Source organism: Aaosphaeria arxii, assembly GCF_010015735.1.
Source record: "Aaosphaeria arxii CBS 175.79 unplaced genomic scaffold BU24scaffold_3, whole genome shotgun sequence".
NCBI lineage: Eukaryota > Fungi > Ascomycota > Dothideomycetes > Pleosporales > Aaosphaeria > Aaosphaeria arxii.
In genome coordinates, this window is record NW_022983476.1 from 4,197,343 (window position 1) to 4,213,374 (window position 16,032).

Below are 16,032 nucleotides of genomic sequence, written 5' to 3' on the forward strand. Positions count from 1 at the left end.
GCATGCACTGAGGCTTGCCGCGATCTCTGTTTAAGGACTCTGACTAAATAAGACTGCCAGCCGCCCTCGCGCACTTCCTCGTTTCCACCGCTTCAACCTCCTCCTTCTCCTCCTCCACCTCTTCTCCTTCCCTCCCCCTCCTGTCTCTCCTCAAGACAGAATCCATATCATGTCACCTCTCCGCTTGCGAATAGACGGCGCCACATTTCGAGACAACGAGAACCGGGTTGTGACGCTCCACGGCATCAACGCTGCGGGCGACGCGAAATTTCCTGCCAATCCAGATCAACCTTCACACATACCAGAGGGCTTCTTCGATGCCGACCATGTCTCCTTCGTTAACAGGCCGTTCTCCGTAGACGATGCACCGACGCACTTTGCACGATTACGCGGCTGGGGTTACAACACTATAAGATATATCTTCACATGGGAAGCCATAGAACACGAGGGTCCGGGAAAATATGATGAAGAGTGGATACAACATACCATCTCCATTCTCCGAGTGGCGAAGGGATATGGATTCTATATCTTCATGGATCCTCATCAGGATGCTGTACGTAGAACTCCTATCCGAACTGAGGGCAGATTCTCTAACATAACCACCAGTGGTCACGATTCTCCGGTGGCTCAGGAGCCCCATTATGGACACTCTATGCCTGCGGGTTGAACCCCAGATTCTTCGACGTCACCCAAGCAGCCCTTGTACAAAATGTCGTTCCGGAACCAGACAAGTATCCCAAGATGATATGGGCGACCAACTACACACGTTTCGCCTGCCAGGTGATATTCACGCTATTCTTCGCAGGCAGGGACTTCGCACCGAAGGCGATCATTGATGGGAAGAATATCCAGGACTACCTAGAAGAGCATTTCTTCGGCGCATGCGAGCATCTGGCGAAGCGAATCCACGAAGCTGGCGACATCTGGCACGACCCCGTCGTCGGATGGGAGAGCTTGAACGAACCGAATAAAGGCTTGATTAGCCACCAGGACTTGACCGTCATCCCCAGCGAGCAAAAGTTGCAGAAGGGGACCTCTCCCACTGCTTGGCAGGCGATACTTACCGGATCGGGTAGAGCTTGCGAGGTCGAGACGTGGGACTTTGGGGCTATGGGACCGTACAAGTCTGGCACAGTTCTAGTAGACCCTGAAGGCAAGCAAGCATGGCTTTCTGCGGATTCCGACGATACGAAATACGGATGGAAGCGTGATCCAGGATGGAAATTGGGCGAGTGCCTCTGGGCGCAACACGGCGTATGGGACCCCGCGACCGATACGGTATTACGAAAGGACTACTTTGGCAAACACCCAAAGACTGGCGCCAAAGTCGATTACGAATACTTTGTGAATAATTACTGGCTGGGCCATTACCGCAAGTATAGTGCTATGGTCAAGAGGATCTTCCCGGACTCGTTGATGTTTTTCCAACCACCAGTACTTGAGATCCCTCCCAACGTGAAGGGAACCCAGGACGATGATCCAAACATGATTTTCTCGCCACACTTTTACGACGGCATTACGCTACTTACGAAGAAATGGAATCGGGTATGGAATATTGATGTTTTCGGCGTTTTGCGAGGCAGATACCTCACACCAGCTTTCGCGATCAAGATTGGTGAAACTGCCATTAGGAATTGTTTTGCTGCCCAGCTCAGGGCAATACGCGAGGAAGGAGAAAAATACTTGGGTGTGCATCCGTGTGTGTTTACTGAGATCGGTATACCCTACGACATGGACGATAAGTATGCGTATCGCACCGGCGATTACAGCAGCCAGATTGCGGCACTAGATGCCAACCACTTTGCGCTTGAAGAGAGTAATGCGAACGGCTTCACTCTTTGGACTTATGTTGCAACGGTACGATTTGCGCTTCAAGCACAAGATTGGCACTCAAACTGACTGTTAATTAGAATAACCATTACTGGGGAGATCAATGGAACGGTGAAGACCTTTCCATCTACTCTGTGGACGACAAAGCGCTTCCCCCGGGTGCATTCACACTCGCCGATTCACGGGCGTCATTGGACACAGGTTCGCCATCATTTTCCCAAGCACAAGCCTCGGATACACTCAGTGTCTCTCCTGGCAACCTTAAGAAGACGTTGACTGCGGAGAACATGAGTTCTCAATCCAATGGCGGCGATGTCCGGGGTTTGCGTGCAGCGGAAGCTTTTGTACGTCCGACTCCAGTGGCTACTCATGGACTGCTCAAGTCGTTTGGATTCGATTTACGCAACAGTACGTTCAAAATTGCGCTCACAGCGCCAAGTCCAACCAAAGAGGATGCGCCCACGGTGGCATTCCTGCCCGAGTTCCACTTCCCCAATGGACAGACGAGTGTGGAGGTATCTGGGGGCAAGTGGACTATTACAGTTGAAGAGTCGGAAGGAGTGGAGCAGCAGATCCTCAGGTGGTGGCATGCGGAGGGAGATCAGACGATTACCGTAAAGGGAGTAGTGCGGAAGACGGGCGCCGGATCAGGAACAGAAGAGGACGAGGGCTACCTCCGACAATGCCAGAAGAATGCATGCGCGGTCATGTGAGCAAGCGAGCAAGCAGGATATCATCTCTTTTCGGTCATGTTTCTCTCTCAGTGTTGATGGGGTTTCATCCTAGCTATTATGGCCCCAATGTGGGGGAATGTTAGGCGTTCTATGGAGTTCGGCTCGGGGCTGATTAGGGACATTTGGTCAGCATATAGTTGCATGATGTTCAGTTCTTGGGTGGGAGGGGTTTCTACAGGACAAGCATAAACAAATACGAGGTGCGGCGCAGTAGTCTTCTTCTCAATGTGTTTAGCCAAATCGACTAGATCATGATCTTGCATAACAATAATGATCATTATGTTCGCGATCGACAATAGCAGACCTGTACATACATGGTTGTTTTGAAGTATGAAGACGCTCATGTTGCTCACGATGCTAAATGGCGGGACAGGTGATGACTTCTAGAACCTTTGATGGCAATTTATTCATGGACGAATATAGATGATAATACAAATGACTATGAATCTAGGCCCTTTATGCAGGATGATGTAATAACTTATGGCTGAAATGGTCCAAATCATGCGATTGTCAGGTGTTGTACGGCCGTGTCAGCGATTTTGTCGCGCGTCCCATTTGACCTCACCAAAACAGTTGAGGTTGAGTCCGCTGGTGGATTTCACACACGAGATACTCGTCTGTTTGTTCACCGTCTCACACGATCAGGCGAAGGCTCAGGTCCCTCAGCAGGTATCGCCACCTGACTGCGTCGGATATATTGGCACATAGTCGAGCGCGTAAATGGATTCATAGCAGGTAGAATGATAGCCATCGCATCAACGAGCAGAGAAAAAGACAGGAGACACACGCACACAGTGAACACGTACATTACTGTTTGGTGGAGTATTCATGCACACCTTTGTCGCTTCTTCCACCACCTCCCAGCAGCATCAATATCAGCATCGGCAGCACCAACATCGGCATCACCAGGTGACAGCGCGTTGTGGGACATACGCGCGCCACATCCTCCAGGCGGAACTTGTATGTCCATACAGAGTACATAGGTACATATTGGTACTTGCACAGCGCCCCCCAACGGCAGCCTAATAAGCGCGACGTTTGTGGCACTCTGAACAGGCTGAAGAAGTGAAAAGTACGGGGTGTGCGTGTGTTTGCTGTATGTGTGTCTGTGTTGTTATGCGTATGACTCTTTATCGTTCGTTGAGGAATTGTTTGTCTTCTTGAGTATCTCCGGACCATGGCTCCCGGTCCCATCTACTTTCCTTTCACCACCGCCGACGACGAGGTTGGTAATACTTTTTGTAATAGTGGTAGCAGCAGTAGTGAGCGTGAGCTGAAGCTGGAACAGCACCGTCAGAACCAGTACCAGCAGCACCAGCACCTCCACCTCCGCCAGCAGCACCAGCACCAAACCCAAAACCAGACCCAAAAACAGCGCTTTCACGCCGCCGTTTACACCGCCAAGGTACGCCGCAACTCGTATACTCAACTGTATCTACCTGTATTACCCGCAGCAAACTTCGAACCCTACTCTCTAGCCCACGCCCTCTTTGCAGATCAAGCTTGACATTGACGTCTCCCTCCAGCAGCCACAGCTTCCTTTCGTCACAGCGTATTCCAGAGCCACCGAGCCCATGGACGCTGGGGCTGCGAAAACCCCGCAGACTGCTACTGCCAACGGCAGCGCCAGCAGCACCTCCCAACAGCCCAACGGCGCTGCTCAAAATGACCTCTCCCAGGTCTTACAGGCTCTGCAGGCCATCTACAGTCCCTCCTCCACAAACGATACCCGCCGACAAGCTACGGAATATCTAGAGCAGGCCAAACGGCACCCGGAAGCTCCCTCACATGGCCACACCCTCGCCCTCGACAGGTCGCAGCCTGCGCAGCTCCGGCACTATGGCCTGACCATGCTGGAATACTCCATAAAGTACAATTGGGAGGATTTCTCGGAAGAGCAAGGAGCCGCGCTGCGGAACTACGTTATTGAATTGGCGCAAAACATCTCAGAGGAGGATCCAGTCTACCTGCGGAACAAAGTGGCTCAGCTATGGACCGAAGTCGCAAAACGATCATGGGCGGCAGAGTGGATGAATATGGACGAGCAGCTCGTGGAGCTGTGGCGAAGCTCTCTTCACCACCAGGCCGTCGTCCTGTACATCCTCGAGACACTTTCCGAGGAAATTTTCAACCGCGAAGACACTACTGCAGGTTTACGAGGCAGCGATCTGGGCCGCGCCTGCGTCGAGATATTCACTCCCGCCGCCGTTCTCGCCGAACACCTCCCCTCACGAGACAAGGGCTTGGATGTGCGATGCGGCGACGAGGGTTGGCTGAAGAGACTGTGTGATAATCTGACGTGGTGTTTGTCGCAGGACTACCAAAACCAGGAGCGCGTGCGGCTCTGCGCCGTGAAGACCATGAATGCGCTCCGCGCCTGCATGTCATGGGTCATCCCGAAAGCGATAGTCGCCGTCCAGGTCATAGAACATGTTTGCAAGCCATTGGCTGTGCCTGTGGTGGAATTACAATTGGTAGTCACCCAGCCAGCCTTTTTGCAGATTTCGTTCCCTCCGATCGTTTACTGATTCTTGGACGTGTAGGCATCCGTCGAGGTTTTGCAGGCTATCTACAGCAGGCACCATCTTCATGACGACGAATTCGTGGAACTGGTCTGCCCCATGTTCACGCCTGGTAGCGTCTCGCTGCTGCGCGAGGTGTACAATTGGACCTTGGCCGATATGAACGCGCACGATCTCAACGAGCAAAAGTACAACCTTTGCAAGAAGCTTTCGGAGGTAATCTTGACGTTTGGCATATTTCTAGACACAGAAAAACTGACGATGTATTAGTTGGCTAATAGCTTGGGTCTGTTCATCGAACAAAAGCCGCAGAGCGTTCCGGAGGGTAGCGATCTCGCTGGCATTTTTGGACTTCTGTTCGACATCTTCCGGAACCCAAGTCTGGTGGTGTCAATTCCCGTTCTTCACTGTTGGACGAAGCTATTGCGCTCGCGGATCGTTCGCGATTCAGAGGTGGTGACCCAGATGATCGGCGGCCTGCTAGAGACTTGCTGCGCTCGTCTGGTACGATACGAATCGTTCCCGGAGGATTCGGAAGACGTCACGATTCTTTTCCTCAATGAGGACATCGATACCGTTCCTGAAAGGCATGCATTTTTGGGCAACTACCGTCGGTTCTGTGCAGAGGTGATCGAGGTTCTTGTTCGGAGAACGCCAGTGGAGGCTATGGAACACATCTTGGGACAGGCCACCAATACTTTCCAGCGGCTGTATGACGGCCAGCCGCCCTTTCAACGTAAGTTGTAATCCCTTAGTAGATTATAGCGTACGCTGACATGTCAAAGCGCAAACATTTTCCAAGAGCTCTGCCCCTGTTCTGCAGGTCGATGCGCAAGTTACCATCATCGACGCGGCTCTGAAAGGTTACCTGAAGTGGTTATCGACCCATGGTGCGGCTGACGATCCACAGCAGGACGACCAAATGCGTAACACAATGGAAGACTCTTTCGAGCAATGGTGTCGACAGCTTCTCCAGGCACGATTCGAAGATCCCGAGATCTCTAAGAAGGTTATCCAGCTCATGTCTACGTTTTCGACAAAAGCACTGCCCAACCGGCCTGCCTTTGCCTTGACATTCCTCGAGCATATGCTGACGGTGAAACTTGCTGATAACACGGCATTTACCCAGTACTCGGAGGCAGTCAAGGACCTCGAACGTGTCTGCAGTCTCGAGATGCAGAAACTCGCTATGAAATTTCCAGATGACTTTATGAAGGTTTATGATAGCTTAGAGCAGAAGATTAACGAAATGATTGCATTGCCTGATACGGACGATAGACAGCGGATGGCATTCAACGCGTTCTTGTTCATCATCATACATCGATCGACGACACTGGACCGTGGAACGCAAGAAGCTCGAATGAAGCAATTGCTCGGCCAGGTCAAGGAAGCTTGGCGCAACGATGATTTCACGAATTCGATATCTACATTCCAGTCTTTCTGTGGTGTTCTAGCTATGGATCGGTTGCCGGACTTCTTCTCAGCCCACAACTTCAGGGGTGTGTCGGACTGGTCCGAACACGCTCTCCCTGCCGAAGGACAGGCACTGCAGGCGGAGATATTGCAACGATCAAACCGCCTTCCTCTTCGTCTTACCAAGACTTTGCTGGCTGCGTCCATCGAGAAGCTCCGCGATGGCTCCCCTGCATATGAGACTGCGGCTGTGCTTTGGGCTGAAGCCATACCCGTCATACTCCCAAACTTGCTGCAGCTTGTTAGCTACGCTCAAGCGTTCAACAATGTCGAATCAAGCTGGTCTCATCTTCCAATTGAGCTGCAGCAGGTCATTAGCAGAGTCTTGACTGACAGGTTCTGGCAAGCCGGCATCTCAACCGAAAGCCGGGAAGACTTCTTCTCTCGCGTTAGCGGTTCCAAGTCAACCTATGAAGGCTTCGCCTCTACTGTGCGTGGGACAGTTCGACAGATCCGCGAGAGCTCCTACTACATTCTCTACTCATTGACTCGCTTCCGCGATTTCTTCTACGGCATTGCAGATCTTCCTGGTCCCCTTAGTCAGGCTCTGTTCGCAAATGCATCTGCACTATCGGCTCATCATCTGTCAGTTCTATTGAGCGTGTCAACCCATCTCATCGAAGGTTGCCCCGCGCAGCTCCGACCGCAATTCTTACCACCGATGATAGAAGGCCTCTTCAGAGAGTTGAACAGGAAGATTACGTCGGAATGGGACTTCATCAACCGACAGATTGCAGAGTCTGGTGAGAATGACAATCTCACGGATGAGATGAAGAATGAGAGCATATTGAGACAACTCACATTCACCTCCGTCTCTCTCGTAGCTGTTCTGCTCGACTCCCGTAGCGACCTCTCCCGCCAGGAAGGTCAAGCCCCCAACGAGGTTCCCATGCACCACTTCATCCTCACCACCTCTTCTGTCCTCGAACCTATCCTCCTCTTCTGCAACTCCACTCTCCGCGTCCGCGACACCAGGTCCGTCGTGACCATCGTTCGCGCCCTGCGCAACCTTCTACCGCGCTTCCGAGAGAAGTCGCCAATCCGCGACTTCTTCTGCGACGAGATCTTTAAGAATGCGATCACATCGCTCCACGAGCCCTACTTTGTTGATTGCCAGAAGGACCTTGCAATCTTGATCGCAGGAATCATCCACCTTGACGAAGACATCCCTCGAAACATCCTCCTCAGTCTCCCCGGAATGGGCGACGTCTACCGCGTAGACCGACGCCTTGCTCGACTCCGTGGTGCGAACCGCAGCGACGAGCGCCTCCAGCGTAGCATCATTCTTGACCTACTCTCCAGCGTCCGTGGTGTGAGCATCCACGAACAGGGAAAGATCGAGCGGGCGAAGCCAAAGAAGAAAACCGCTTTCGAAGAGCAATACATGAGTGTCGACCAATCTGCGACCATCGTCAGGGGCACATCCCCCGGCCTTGCAGGTGTTGCTGATATGTTTGGCGATGCTTAAAGTATCAGGGGTAATTTCCCATCTACAGCATCTCTGTTAATCTCCAGTTTCCTTTGTTTCTCAAGTTCGCATGCATAGCGTAGGGTCATTCCCGTTCTCCAATGCTTTTCCTACCCTCTGTCTCTCTCCATCTCTCTTCCTTCTCCGTGAGGGCGGCCTTCATGCTCCCCCACCTCCTGGTCTGAGATTCCCCCCTCTCAAGGTTCAATCGTCACTTGTCTTTCGACAACAGTAGCAATGCTCTTTCTTAAAACCGTCGATTAAATCTCTCTCACGTCGGCTTTTTCTTTGATCTAGCCGTTTCCCTTTTATCATAGTCGACTATGGAAAAGATTGACGGATGTTGAACCTCTATTGTCTTCACTATACTATCTTGGTAGTTCGTCCCCCTCATATTAGTCGTTAGGGACTTGCATGCATTGGGTAGTATCTGTCAGTGTATGTAGTCTAGGTGTAGTATTACATTCGCTAGTTACGGACTTATTAGCAAAGCATGAAACAATCAAAAAAACAAAAATCCATTGAACAGACATTTTGTGCATCATATGTCAGACTGTATCAACCCTGAGTACCCAAATGACTATGTAAATATCCTCTTCCCTGAAAAGGGAGACACCAGCTTGATTGCTTGGTCGATCATACCCTTTTCCCGCTCTGGAATTCTTTGCATGTGCTAATTGACACGCTGACGCGAAGTCACGTTTTAGCGCGCGATTCATCGTTGAAGTGGAAATGGCTTGGACCCTGCTAAACGCCGCACATGCACAACAACACCTCTGGAGAGATACTACGAATACGCTTCATTTGTCTCTGTACTGAGAACAATAAAACTACCATCTGCTGAAACGCAGACACTCCTATCTGCCATGAACCTTGGAGGCCTAGAATTCCATCCCCATGTAGAAAATTAGGCCCCAAACCGTTTCGGGGGAGGGGCGGAGTTTAGAGATTACCACCATGTCTCTCCTTTGATTCCCACCAGCAGGCAGCGAAAAGTGCTGCCTGTAGATATCTATACAGTAACCACCCAGAGAAACCGTAGGCTGCTCCACCAGCAAGCCTTCCACTCTCAGCAGCAGCAGCAATGGTGCTCTTCAAAATGGCCAACGTGATCACGGGCGCGGGCCCCGAAGCTGCCAAACCAGACGAAGGCGCCTCCCTGACCACCGTCCTCGACACGCCGACGCTCCGCGTGGAGCTCGCACTCCTCGTGCTGCTCTGCACCGATGCGATGCGCGCCGACCTGCTCGCGACATTCGACCCAAACAAGACGCACGAGACGACCACGCCGCCGTCCGGCAACAATGCGACCGGGAGCGGGGCTTCAAAGTCGCGCGACGCGAAGCCCGCTACCTCGCCCGTACACGACCTGATCAGCTTCGACGGGCCGCAAGATGAGGCGGCGCAGGCGGCCGAGCGGGCCTTCCAGTACAGGCGGCAAGAAGTAGAGTCGACGCAGATGCAGGGGCTGCGGAGGGGCGCCCTCACGTTCTTCGATAAGTGGCGTGCGGGCGTCATGCACCGCGTCTGCGACGTGCTGTGCGTGCGGGGCGAGGTCGTGAGGCAGGCGAAGGTGAAGAGGAAGGCGGCGCTCGACGAGGCGGAGAGGGCGAGGCAGGGCAATTCGCTGCTCATTGATTTCGGGGGGGATCCGTTTGAGAGTAAGGCTTCGCCATCGTCGAAGAGGGGCAGCAATGGGAAGAAGACGTATGGTCATTACGATGTTATTGAGAACAAGCTCCTTGAGTTTGAGGAGCCGAAGAGGGTGTTGGTGCTCCATTGCGTGTTGCTGTTGCTGCTTAGCTTGGAGCATTATCCGGCGCATTCGAGAGTGCTGCTCATGCGGTTGGCCAGCAGTTTTATTCTGGGGGTGGACTTGCTGGCAGAGCATGAGAAGACGGTTGCTCAGGGGCTACTCGCGTCGGCTGCGTCGCAGATGGATGCGGAGGAGTCGGCGAAGAAGCAGGCTGCGAACGATTCAGCATCGAGCAAGTGGAAGATCGGTCTCGCTGCAGTGGGAGGTGCCGTGCTGATCGGTGTTACTGGGGGTCTAGCCGCACCTCTACTTGCTGCTGGTGTTGGCACCGTCATGGGCGGGTTGGGTCTAGGGGCTGTGGCCGGTCTGCTTGGTACTCTGGCTGGCAGTTCTGTTCTCGTTGGGTCGCTGTTTGGTGCCTACGGTGGAAAAATGACGGGACGCATTATGAGACAATATGCTCGTGAAGTCGAGGACTTCGAATTTATTCCTGTCCGAGGTATGTGGCTACTGGCGATGTGGAGTGTACGTGTGCTAATGCAGATTTGATAGATCCAGAGAGGCCGTCTATACAACGTGCTGAGGAGTGGACTGAAGACCAAGAAGCACGAGACCCCGAGAAGCGAGAGCAGCATCGACTCCGAGTCTCGATAGGCATCAGTGGTTGGCTCAACAGTCCCTCGGACGTGAACAAGCCGTGGGAGGTGGTCGACTCAACCGGAAGCGAACCTTTTGCACTCCGCTTCGAATTGGACTCCATGTTGCGTATGGGCAACTCCTTAAACGATGTGTTGTTCAGCTATGCATGGGACGGAGTAACGTATACTGTTGTTAGCCAAACTCTTCTCGGCGCACTCTATGCCGGATTGTGGCCCTTGGGTTTGGTCAAAGCAGCGAGCGTCCTCGACAATCCGTTCTCAGTTGCCATCGCACGCGCCGACAAGGCCGGTAAAGTAATGGCTAGAGCACTGATGGACAAAGTCCAGGGAGAGCGACCCGTGACTCTCATGGGCTACTCAATCGGTGCACGGGTCATCTACTCGTGCTTGGTTGAGCTCGCCGAACAGAATGCCTTTGGACTCGTCGAATCGGTAATCCTTATGGGAGCCCCCGTTCCTTCGGATAGTCGTACCTGGAGACAGATACGCTCAGTCGTGGCCGCTCGTGTTGTCAATGTCTTCAGTACCGAAGATTACATCCTAGGCTTCCTTTACCGATCCACAAAGTTGCAGATGGGCGTTGCTGGACTCCAGGAGGTGCGTGATGTTTACGGTGTGGAGAATTTGAACGTTAGCAAACTCGTAAATGGCCACGACCGTTACCGCTTCCTCGTTGGCAAGATTCTGGTCAAGGCTGAATTCGGGGACATCGACTTCAACAAGGTTGCCGAGCAGGAACGAGCACTGGAGATCTCCGAGCAGAAGAAAAAGCGGGCACGAGAGCATGTCAAACGACACAACAAGGACAGCAACAAGCAAGATCCATCTACTGAGACAGCAACAAATATGATCGTGGTATCGGATAGGAGAACTCCTGAATTAGGAAGAACAGAGCACACTCCAACGGCAGAGAGAGCTGCGTCCTTCCCAGCACCAAGGCCATTCATACAACAGCGACCTGGTGGCCAACAGCCATTCGTGCGAAACCAATCGGCCATGCCTGAGATGAACAGACTGAACTCTGCGCCGGCAACCGTGACGCAAAGCTCCCTCATTGACCTGACGGCAGATGCGCCGCCTACTACATCGCCATCAAGCAGCTCCTTTGACTTCGCGTCCGCGTCGTCTCAACGAAATCAGGTCCCTTCGAACATGGTGCCCACACCAGCCGCCCCACCGCAACAGCGACCGTCTGTCGACACTGACAGCGAAGACGAGCATAAGATCCAGATGATCGACATCGATAGTCAAAAGTTCTCCCCTCCGTTAGAAGAGATGCTGCGAACGCCGAAGCCCTCCGATGCGCCCAAGACGACACCTATTGTTTCTGTCAATCACGCTGAGTCCGAAGACGAGAGCGAGGAGGAGGATGTGAGCAGCGAGTTTGGAGAGCTCAGCATGGTCGATCCGGAGCCGCTGGCTGATGGCGATTTCGGGCTCATGGACGACTCGACGAACGAGCGCCGCCGGTGAACTGCCATTGGGAGTTTCTTTGGGTGGTTTGCTGATCTTTTCTTGCTTCATCGATTGCAGGATATGTGTACGTATATGGGTATAGGCATTATTGGTTTGGAATCGGTATTAGCGCGCGGCTTCTTCGTTTTCCTAGTTTATATTATTTTATGGCAGATATTCGACTATGTACGACATGAGGTATACGCAAAAACGCGAAGTTACCTAGTTTTCGGTCACAATTTTCAAGATGATTATATTTACACGAACTGATTGGATGCAAGGCACAAGTGAATTTTAAACCGTTTCTGATGTCACTTTAATCCAATTATTGCTTATGAACGTTGTAGCACACCCCTATGTCCATTCTGATAACCCAGCACGCGGCTGCAACACTAGCACAGGTCCAAAGAGAGCATTTCCGACGTTCAAAGACCAACAGTCAACCTCGCAAGGTCTTCCTGTTTCGACGATACGTATACATATGGTACTGGCCCACAATTCGGTCCGTTCGTACTAATTTTGCTGCTCATAGTCCAACGCTGCGTTTCATCTGTCTACGTAATCGCTGTCACGATGTTCTCGCACAGCGCTCTCTTAGAATACGAATACGCGGCTATGCGAGCATATCATTCAACACCATCGACATGTTGTATATAAAAGTTCGGGTTTCCGCCACTCCAGCATTTATCTTCCATTATTAACGTCTATTCCCTCTCTCTCTCTTTTTCCAATTTCTAGTCCGATTTCCTTAACTATCTTTCCCTTTATTTCAAGAGAAACTTTGCAATACAAAAATGTACGAGCACACTGCGCATCAAGCGCGCGGTATCGCCGACTTCGACCTATTCCCGTACACTCCTTCCGCACCGGCAGCATGGACATTCGTAGTTCTCTTCGGTATCGCAGCCGTCCTGCATTTCGGCTACATGGTCACATTCCAGAGCTGGTTCTTCATCCCCTTCATCCTCGGCTGCATTGGTAAGACCTCCCTCACCCACCTACTCACTCAACTCAAAACCTAACAACACGGCTTTCCCAGGCGAAGCAGGAGGCTACTACGGCCGCGCATGGGCGCACCAAAACATCCGCAACGGCACCCCCTACCTCATCCAAATGATGCTGATCCTCGGCTCCGCGCCCCTCCTCGCAGCAACCGTCTACATGACCCTCGGGCGCTTCGCGACCGCCCTGGACGCCCGACAACACTCGCTCCTCGGCCCAAAGAAGACCACAACGCTCTTCGTCGTCATAGACATCGCCAGCTTCGTCTGCCAGATGTGGGGGTCCGCGGCGCAGGCCAGTGGTCCCGAGGGCGCGGCGCAGGGGATGAAGATTGTGCTTGGGGGGTTGGGGGTGCAGCTTGTCGCTCTGTTGTGTTTCGTGGGGATGGTGGCGGTGTTGCATGTGAGGTTGAATAGGGAGCCGACATCTGCGTCGAGAAGGGCGCATATACGGTGGAGGAAGTACGTGTGGGGGTTGTATGCGGTCAGTGTTTTGTTTCTGGCGAGGAATGTGTTTAGGTTTGTGGAGTTTGCGGAGGGGGCGGACGGGTCGATTGTGAGGACTGAGGCGTTGATGTATGTTTTTGATGCCAGTTTGCTGTTTGCGGGGACGGTGGTGTTTTTGGTGGTGCATCCGGGGATGCTGATTAGGGGATTGAGGAAGGCGGGGGTGGGGATGATGGAGGATGAGGAGGATAAGGATGGGGTTTTGTTGGGTGGGTATAGGAGATGAAGGAGATGCATATAAGAATTCAAGGCGAAGGTAGAATTCATAGACACACTATCGCTAGAAATGTTCATTCTATAGTCAGTTGTTTGTCAAATGTCATTTCACTGTGGTTTTGTATTGGAACATTATGAAAGGGGTAAGAGCGAAATGTCGACTGCAATGACAAATTTTCACAGATGATTTGCAACGACCAACTTCGCCATTGCTAAATCATGGTGGTGAAAGTCAAGTTGCACGTGAATGCGTGTGTCGCCCGACATGCCACTGGCTAGTGCAGCTTCCTTCAACATTCTAACATCCACCATAGCTCCCCAATCACTCAAGATTCCATCAAATTATGCGGGTCACTCCCTATCGCTTGTCTCGTCTTGAGACTCCAATAAGGTAATACCATGTCATTCATTTTACCCTTCGTCGACTCACTTCCTGACCGTCTCAAGCTTCGAGGCATCGGTACAGTTAGATCATTCAATGCGGTCTGAAAGAGAATCAGAAAGTCTTCATCGCTGATTCAACCGCCGTCTGCTGTACGCCTCACTGGCCATGATGAAATATCAATTCCATTGACACATTCAAAGCTCGCTCGGCCTTCTTCAAAAATGCCGTCGAAAGCCCGCTCTACCAACAGCACAGAACCGTCTATTTACTTGAAGACGAACCACCAATTGTTCACTTCTGGCTCACACACGTCGTGAGAGGCAAACTCTGCACAATTCACCCTATCGACATCAAAGTCTTGACTCAGGTCATGAGCCCAGAAGAGATTAACAAAGAATACATCGACCTATGCAAGCTCTACAGCCTATGCGAGAAGCTCGACGACCGGATCGCCAGGGAAGCCATCGTCATCAGGATGCATAAAATGGCTCCTCGCGCAACACCTCCATTCGAGTGCGTGAACGTCATCTACCAAGGAACGATGAGCGACTCTCCCATGAGAAAGCTACTGGTGGATATTCTGTTGCGGGCGGGTGTAGACGACGATTTGAATGCTTGTCGTGATTCCGTCAAGGAGGAGTTCATGCAGGACTTTACTTGTGTGAGGCAAATGCATTTCAGGATGCGGAAGAGGAAAGAGTACAGAGAGCGGGAGGGTGCTTAAAGAACCTTCAAGAACTAAAAGGAGTCCTGAAGTCAGACTTGTTCGACGCATGAATGATGGTGTTAGATTCGAGGCATAGAAGTGATGTTCTCTGTAGAGTTACGAAGCCTGAGCCAGATTTTTGCCAAGACTGACTAGAGTGAAGGTGAAGTCGTGAGGCACAATATAACATAAAACCAAGATTGGCTTGCCGGCTTTTCTTTTGTCCTTCTCCACTCACTGCAATCCACCCGGTCCTTCACAAACACCGGCGTCCTGTTCCTCTCCTTCTCACGGAAACATCAGCATACCACACTCTGGTCCTCCTTCAACATGACAACAGAAAACATCAACAAGAAAAGAGTACATGAGACTGCGGCCTCGGAGTAAGTCCTCATAAGAAATCCACCGAATATGCTCTACGGGGGACTAAGAACCGTTTAGGCTGCTCACTTCCAGCATCATCACTATCATCGTTGGTAAAGACGACGCAAAGGAAAGCTTCAGTGCTCACAGGAGTATTCTATGTGGTAAAGCCCAAAGAGGATAACATATACTGAAGTGACTTGAATCATCTAATCAAAATCGGCAGCTCATTCCGAATACTTTCAGCGTGCCCTCGGCGCAAGTTGGACAGAGTCGACCGATGGCGTGGTCAACTTACCCCAGGATAGTCCCAAGATCTTCCGCCTGTGGCTCAGTTTCTCCTACTTCGGCAAGATCGCATCCAGAAAGCGAGGCCCTGACGAAATCACTGAAATTACGATTCCCGAAATCCAAACGGAATATCAAAGTCTGTGTAATCTATTCTGTCTTTCCGACAAGTTAATAAACGATACGGCCAAGAATGCAACGATCGAGGCACTCTTTGAATTATCCGAAGTCAGGATCGACGGGAAATGGTACATCCCTCCGTATTACAATGTAGACTTCGTCTACAAGAATACGCCAGAACAAAGTCCCCTTAGGCGCCTTCTTGTCGACTTCTGGAGCACTTTCGACCTTGAGAAGGCCCTTCTAGACGACGAGCGACTTCCGAAGAGATTCCTTGCCGATCTTGCGGTCGCGCTTTCGAAAGCGCGAGGAAAGGGAGCAAGAAATTTGGCCAAGGACAATGGTCCCACCAAGTATTTGTCTGAAACTAAGAAAGAGGTCGGGGGTGAGACAACCGCAGAGGCAACGAAATGATTAGATTCGAAATGAATCACAATGCCTAGGTGAAAGGAAGATATCTGTGCCTGGTTTCCTTTGACAGATTAAAAAGGGCAGAAACTGCATTGGGAGAAAAACGAAACCAGGTTCTAGCATGGCATTGTTCGTAGC

At 51.7% G+C, this 16,032-nt stretch overlaps 7 protein-coding genes across 7 annotated transcripts; 6 read left to right on the forward strand and 1 right to left on the reverse strand.

The window, feature by feature from the left end:
• Positions 1–5: 5 nt before the first annotated feature.
• BU24DRAFT_421341 (glycoside hydrolase family 5 protein) lies at positions 6–2,865 on the forward strand. The gene is made up of 3 exons (XM_033527704.1): positions 6–553; positions 607–1,857; positions 1,911–2,865. The coding sequence occupies exons 1-3, from the start codon at positions 170–172 to the stop codon at positions 2,541–2,543; spliced, it is 2,268 nt and encodes a 755-aa protein (XP_033386691.1). The 5' UTR covers positions 6–169; the 3' UTR covers positions 2,544–2,865.
• A 457-nt stretch (positions 2,866–3,322) lies between these two features.
• Positions 3,323–3,984, reverse strand: BU24DRAFT_169127 (uncharacterized protein). The gene has a single exon (XM_033521478.1). The coding sequence runs from the start codon at positions 3,756–3,758 to the stop codon at positions 3,372–3,374; it is 387 nt and encodes a 128-aa protein (XP_033386692.1). The 5' UTR covers positions 3,759–3,984; the 3' UTR covers positions 3,323–3,371.
• A 154-nt stretch (positions 3,985–4,138) lies between these two features.
• BU24DRAFT_343815 (ARM repeat-containing protein) lies at positions 4,139–8,027 on the forward strand (the record flags this gene model as incomplete). Its single annotated transcript, XM_033523381.1, has 4 exons — positions 4,139–5,038; positions 5,108–5,302; positions 5,357–5,822; positions 5,872–8,027. 4 exons carry the CDS (start codon positions 4,139–4,141, stop codon positions 8,025–8,027), a joined length of 3,717 nt encoding a protein of 1,238 aa, XP_033386693.1.
• A 775-nt stretch (positions 8,028–8,802) lies between these two features.
• BU24DRAFT_449816 (DUF726-domain-containing protein) lies at positions 8,803–12,158 on the forward strand. Its single transcript, XM_033530975.1, has 2 exons — positions 8,803–10,282; positions 10,336–12,158. Exons 1-2 carry the CDS (start codon positions 9,112–9,114, stop codon positions 11,913–11,915), a joined length of 2,751 nt encoding a protein of 916 aa, XP_033386694.1. The 5' UTR covers positions 8,803–9,111; the 3' UTR covers positions 11,916–12,158.
• A 533-nt stretch (positions 12,159–12,691) lies between these two features.
• BU24DRAFT_440942 (putative RTA1 domain protein) lies at positions 12,692–13,631 on the forward strand (the record flags this gene model as incomplete). Its single annotated transcript, XM_033530403.1, has 2 exons — positions 12,692–12,875; positions 12,937–13,631. 2 exons carry the CDS (start codon positions 12,692–12,694, stop codon positions 13,629–13,631), a joined length of 879 nt encoding a protein of 292 aa, XP_033386695.1.
• Positions 13,632–13,932: 301 nt separating this feature from the next.
• BU24DRAFT_421346 (uncharacterized protein) lies at positions 13,933–14,803 on the forward strand. The gene is made up of 3 exons (XM_033527705.1): positions 13,933–14,012; positions 14,069–14,155; positions 14,207–14,803. The coding sequence occupies exon 3, from the start codon at positions 14,377–14,379 to the stop codon at positions 14,728–14,730; it is 354 nt and encodes a 117-aa protein (XP_033386696.1). The 5' UTR covers positions 13,933–14,012; positions 14,069–14,155; positions 14,207–14,376; the 3' UTR covers positions 14,731–14,803.
• Positions 14,804–15,042: 239 nt separating this feature from the next.
• BU24DRAFT_461304 (uncharacterized protein) lies at positions 15,043–15,897 on the forward strand (the record flags this gene model as incomplete). Its single annotated transcript, XM_033531881.1, has 3 exons — positions 15,043–15,095; positions 15,154–15,239; positions 15,302–15,897. 3 exons carry the CDS (start codon positions 15,043–15,045, stop codon positions 15,895–15,897), a joined length of 735 nt encoding a protein of 244 aa, XP_033386697.1.
• Between the last annotated feature and the right edge of the window lie 135 nt (positions 15,898–16,032).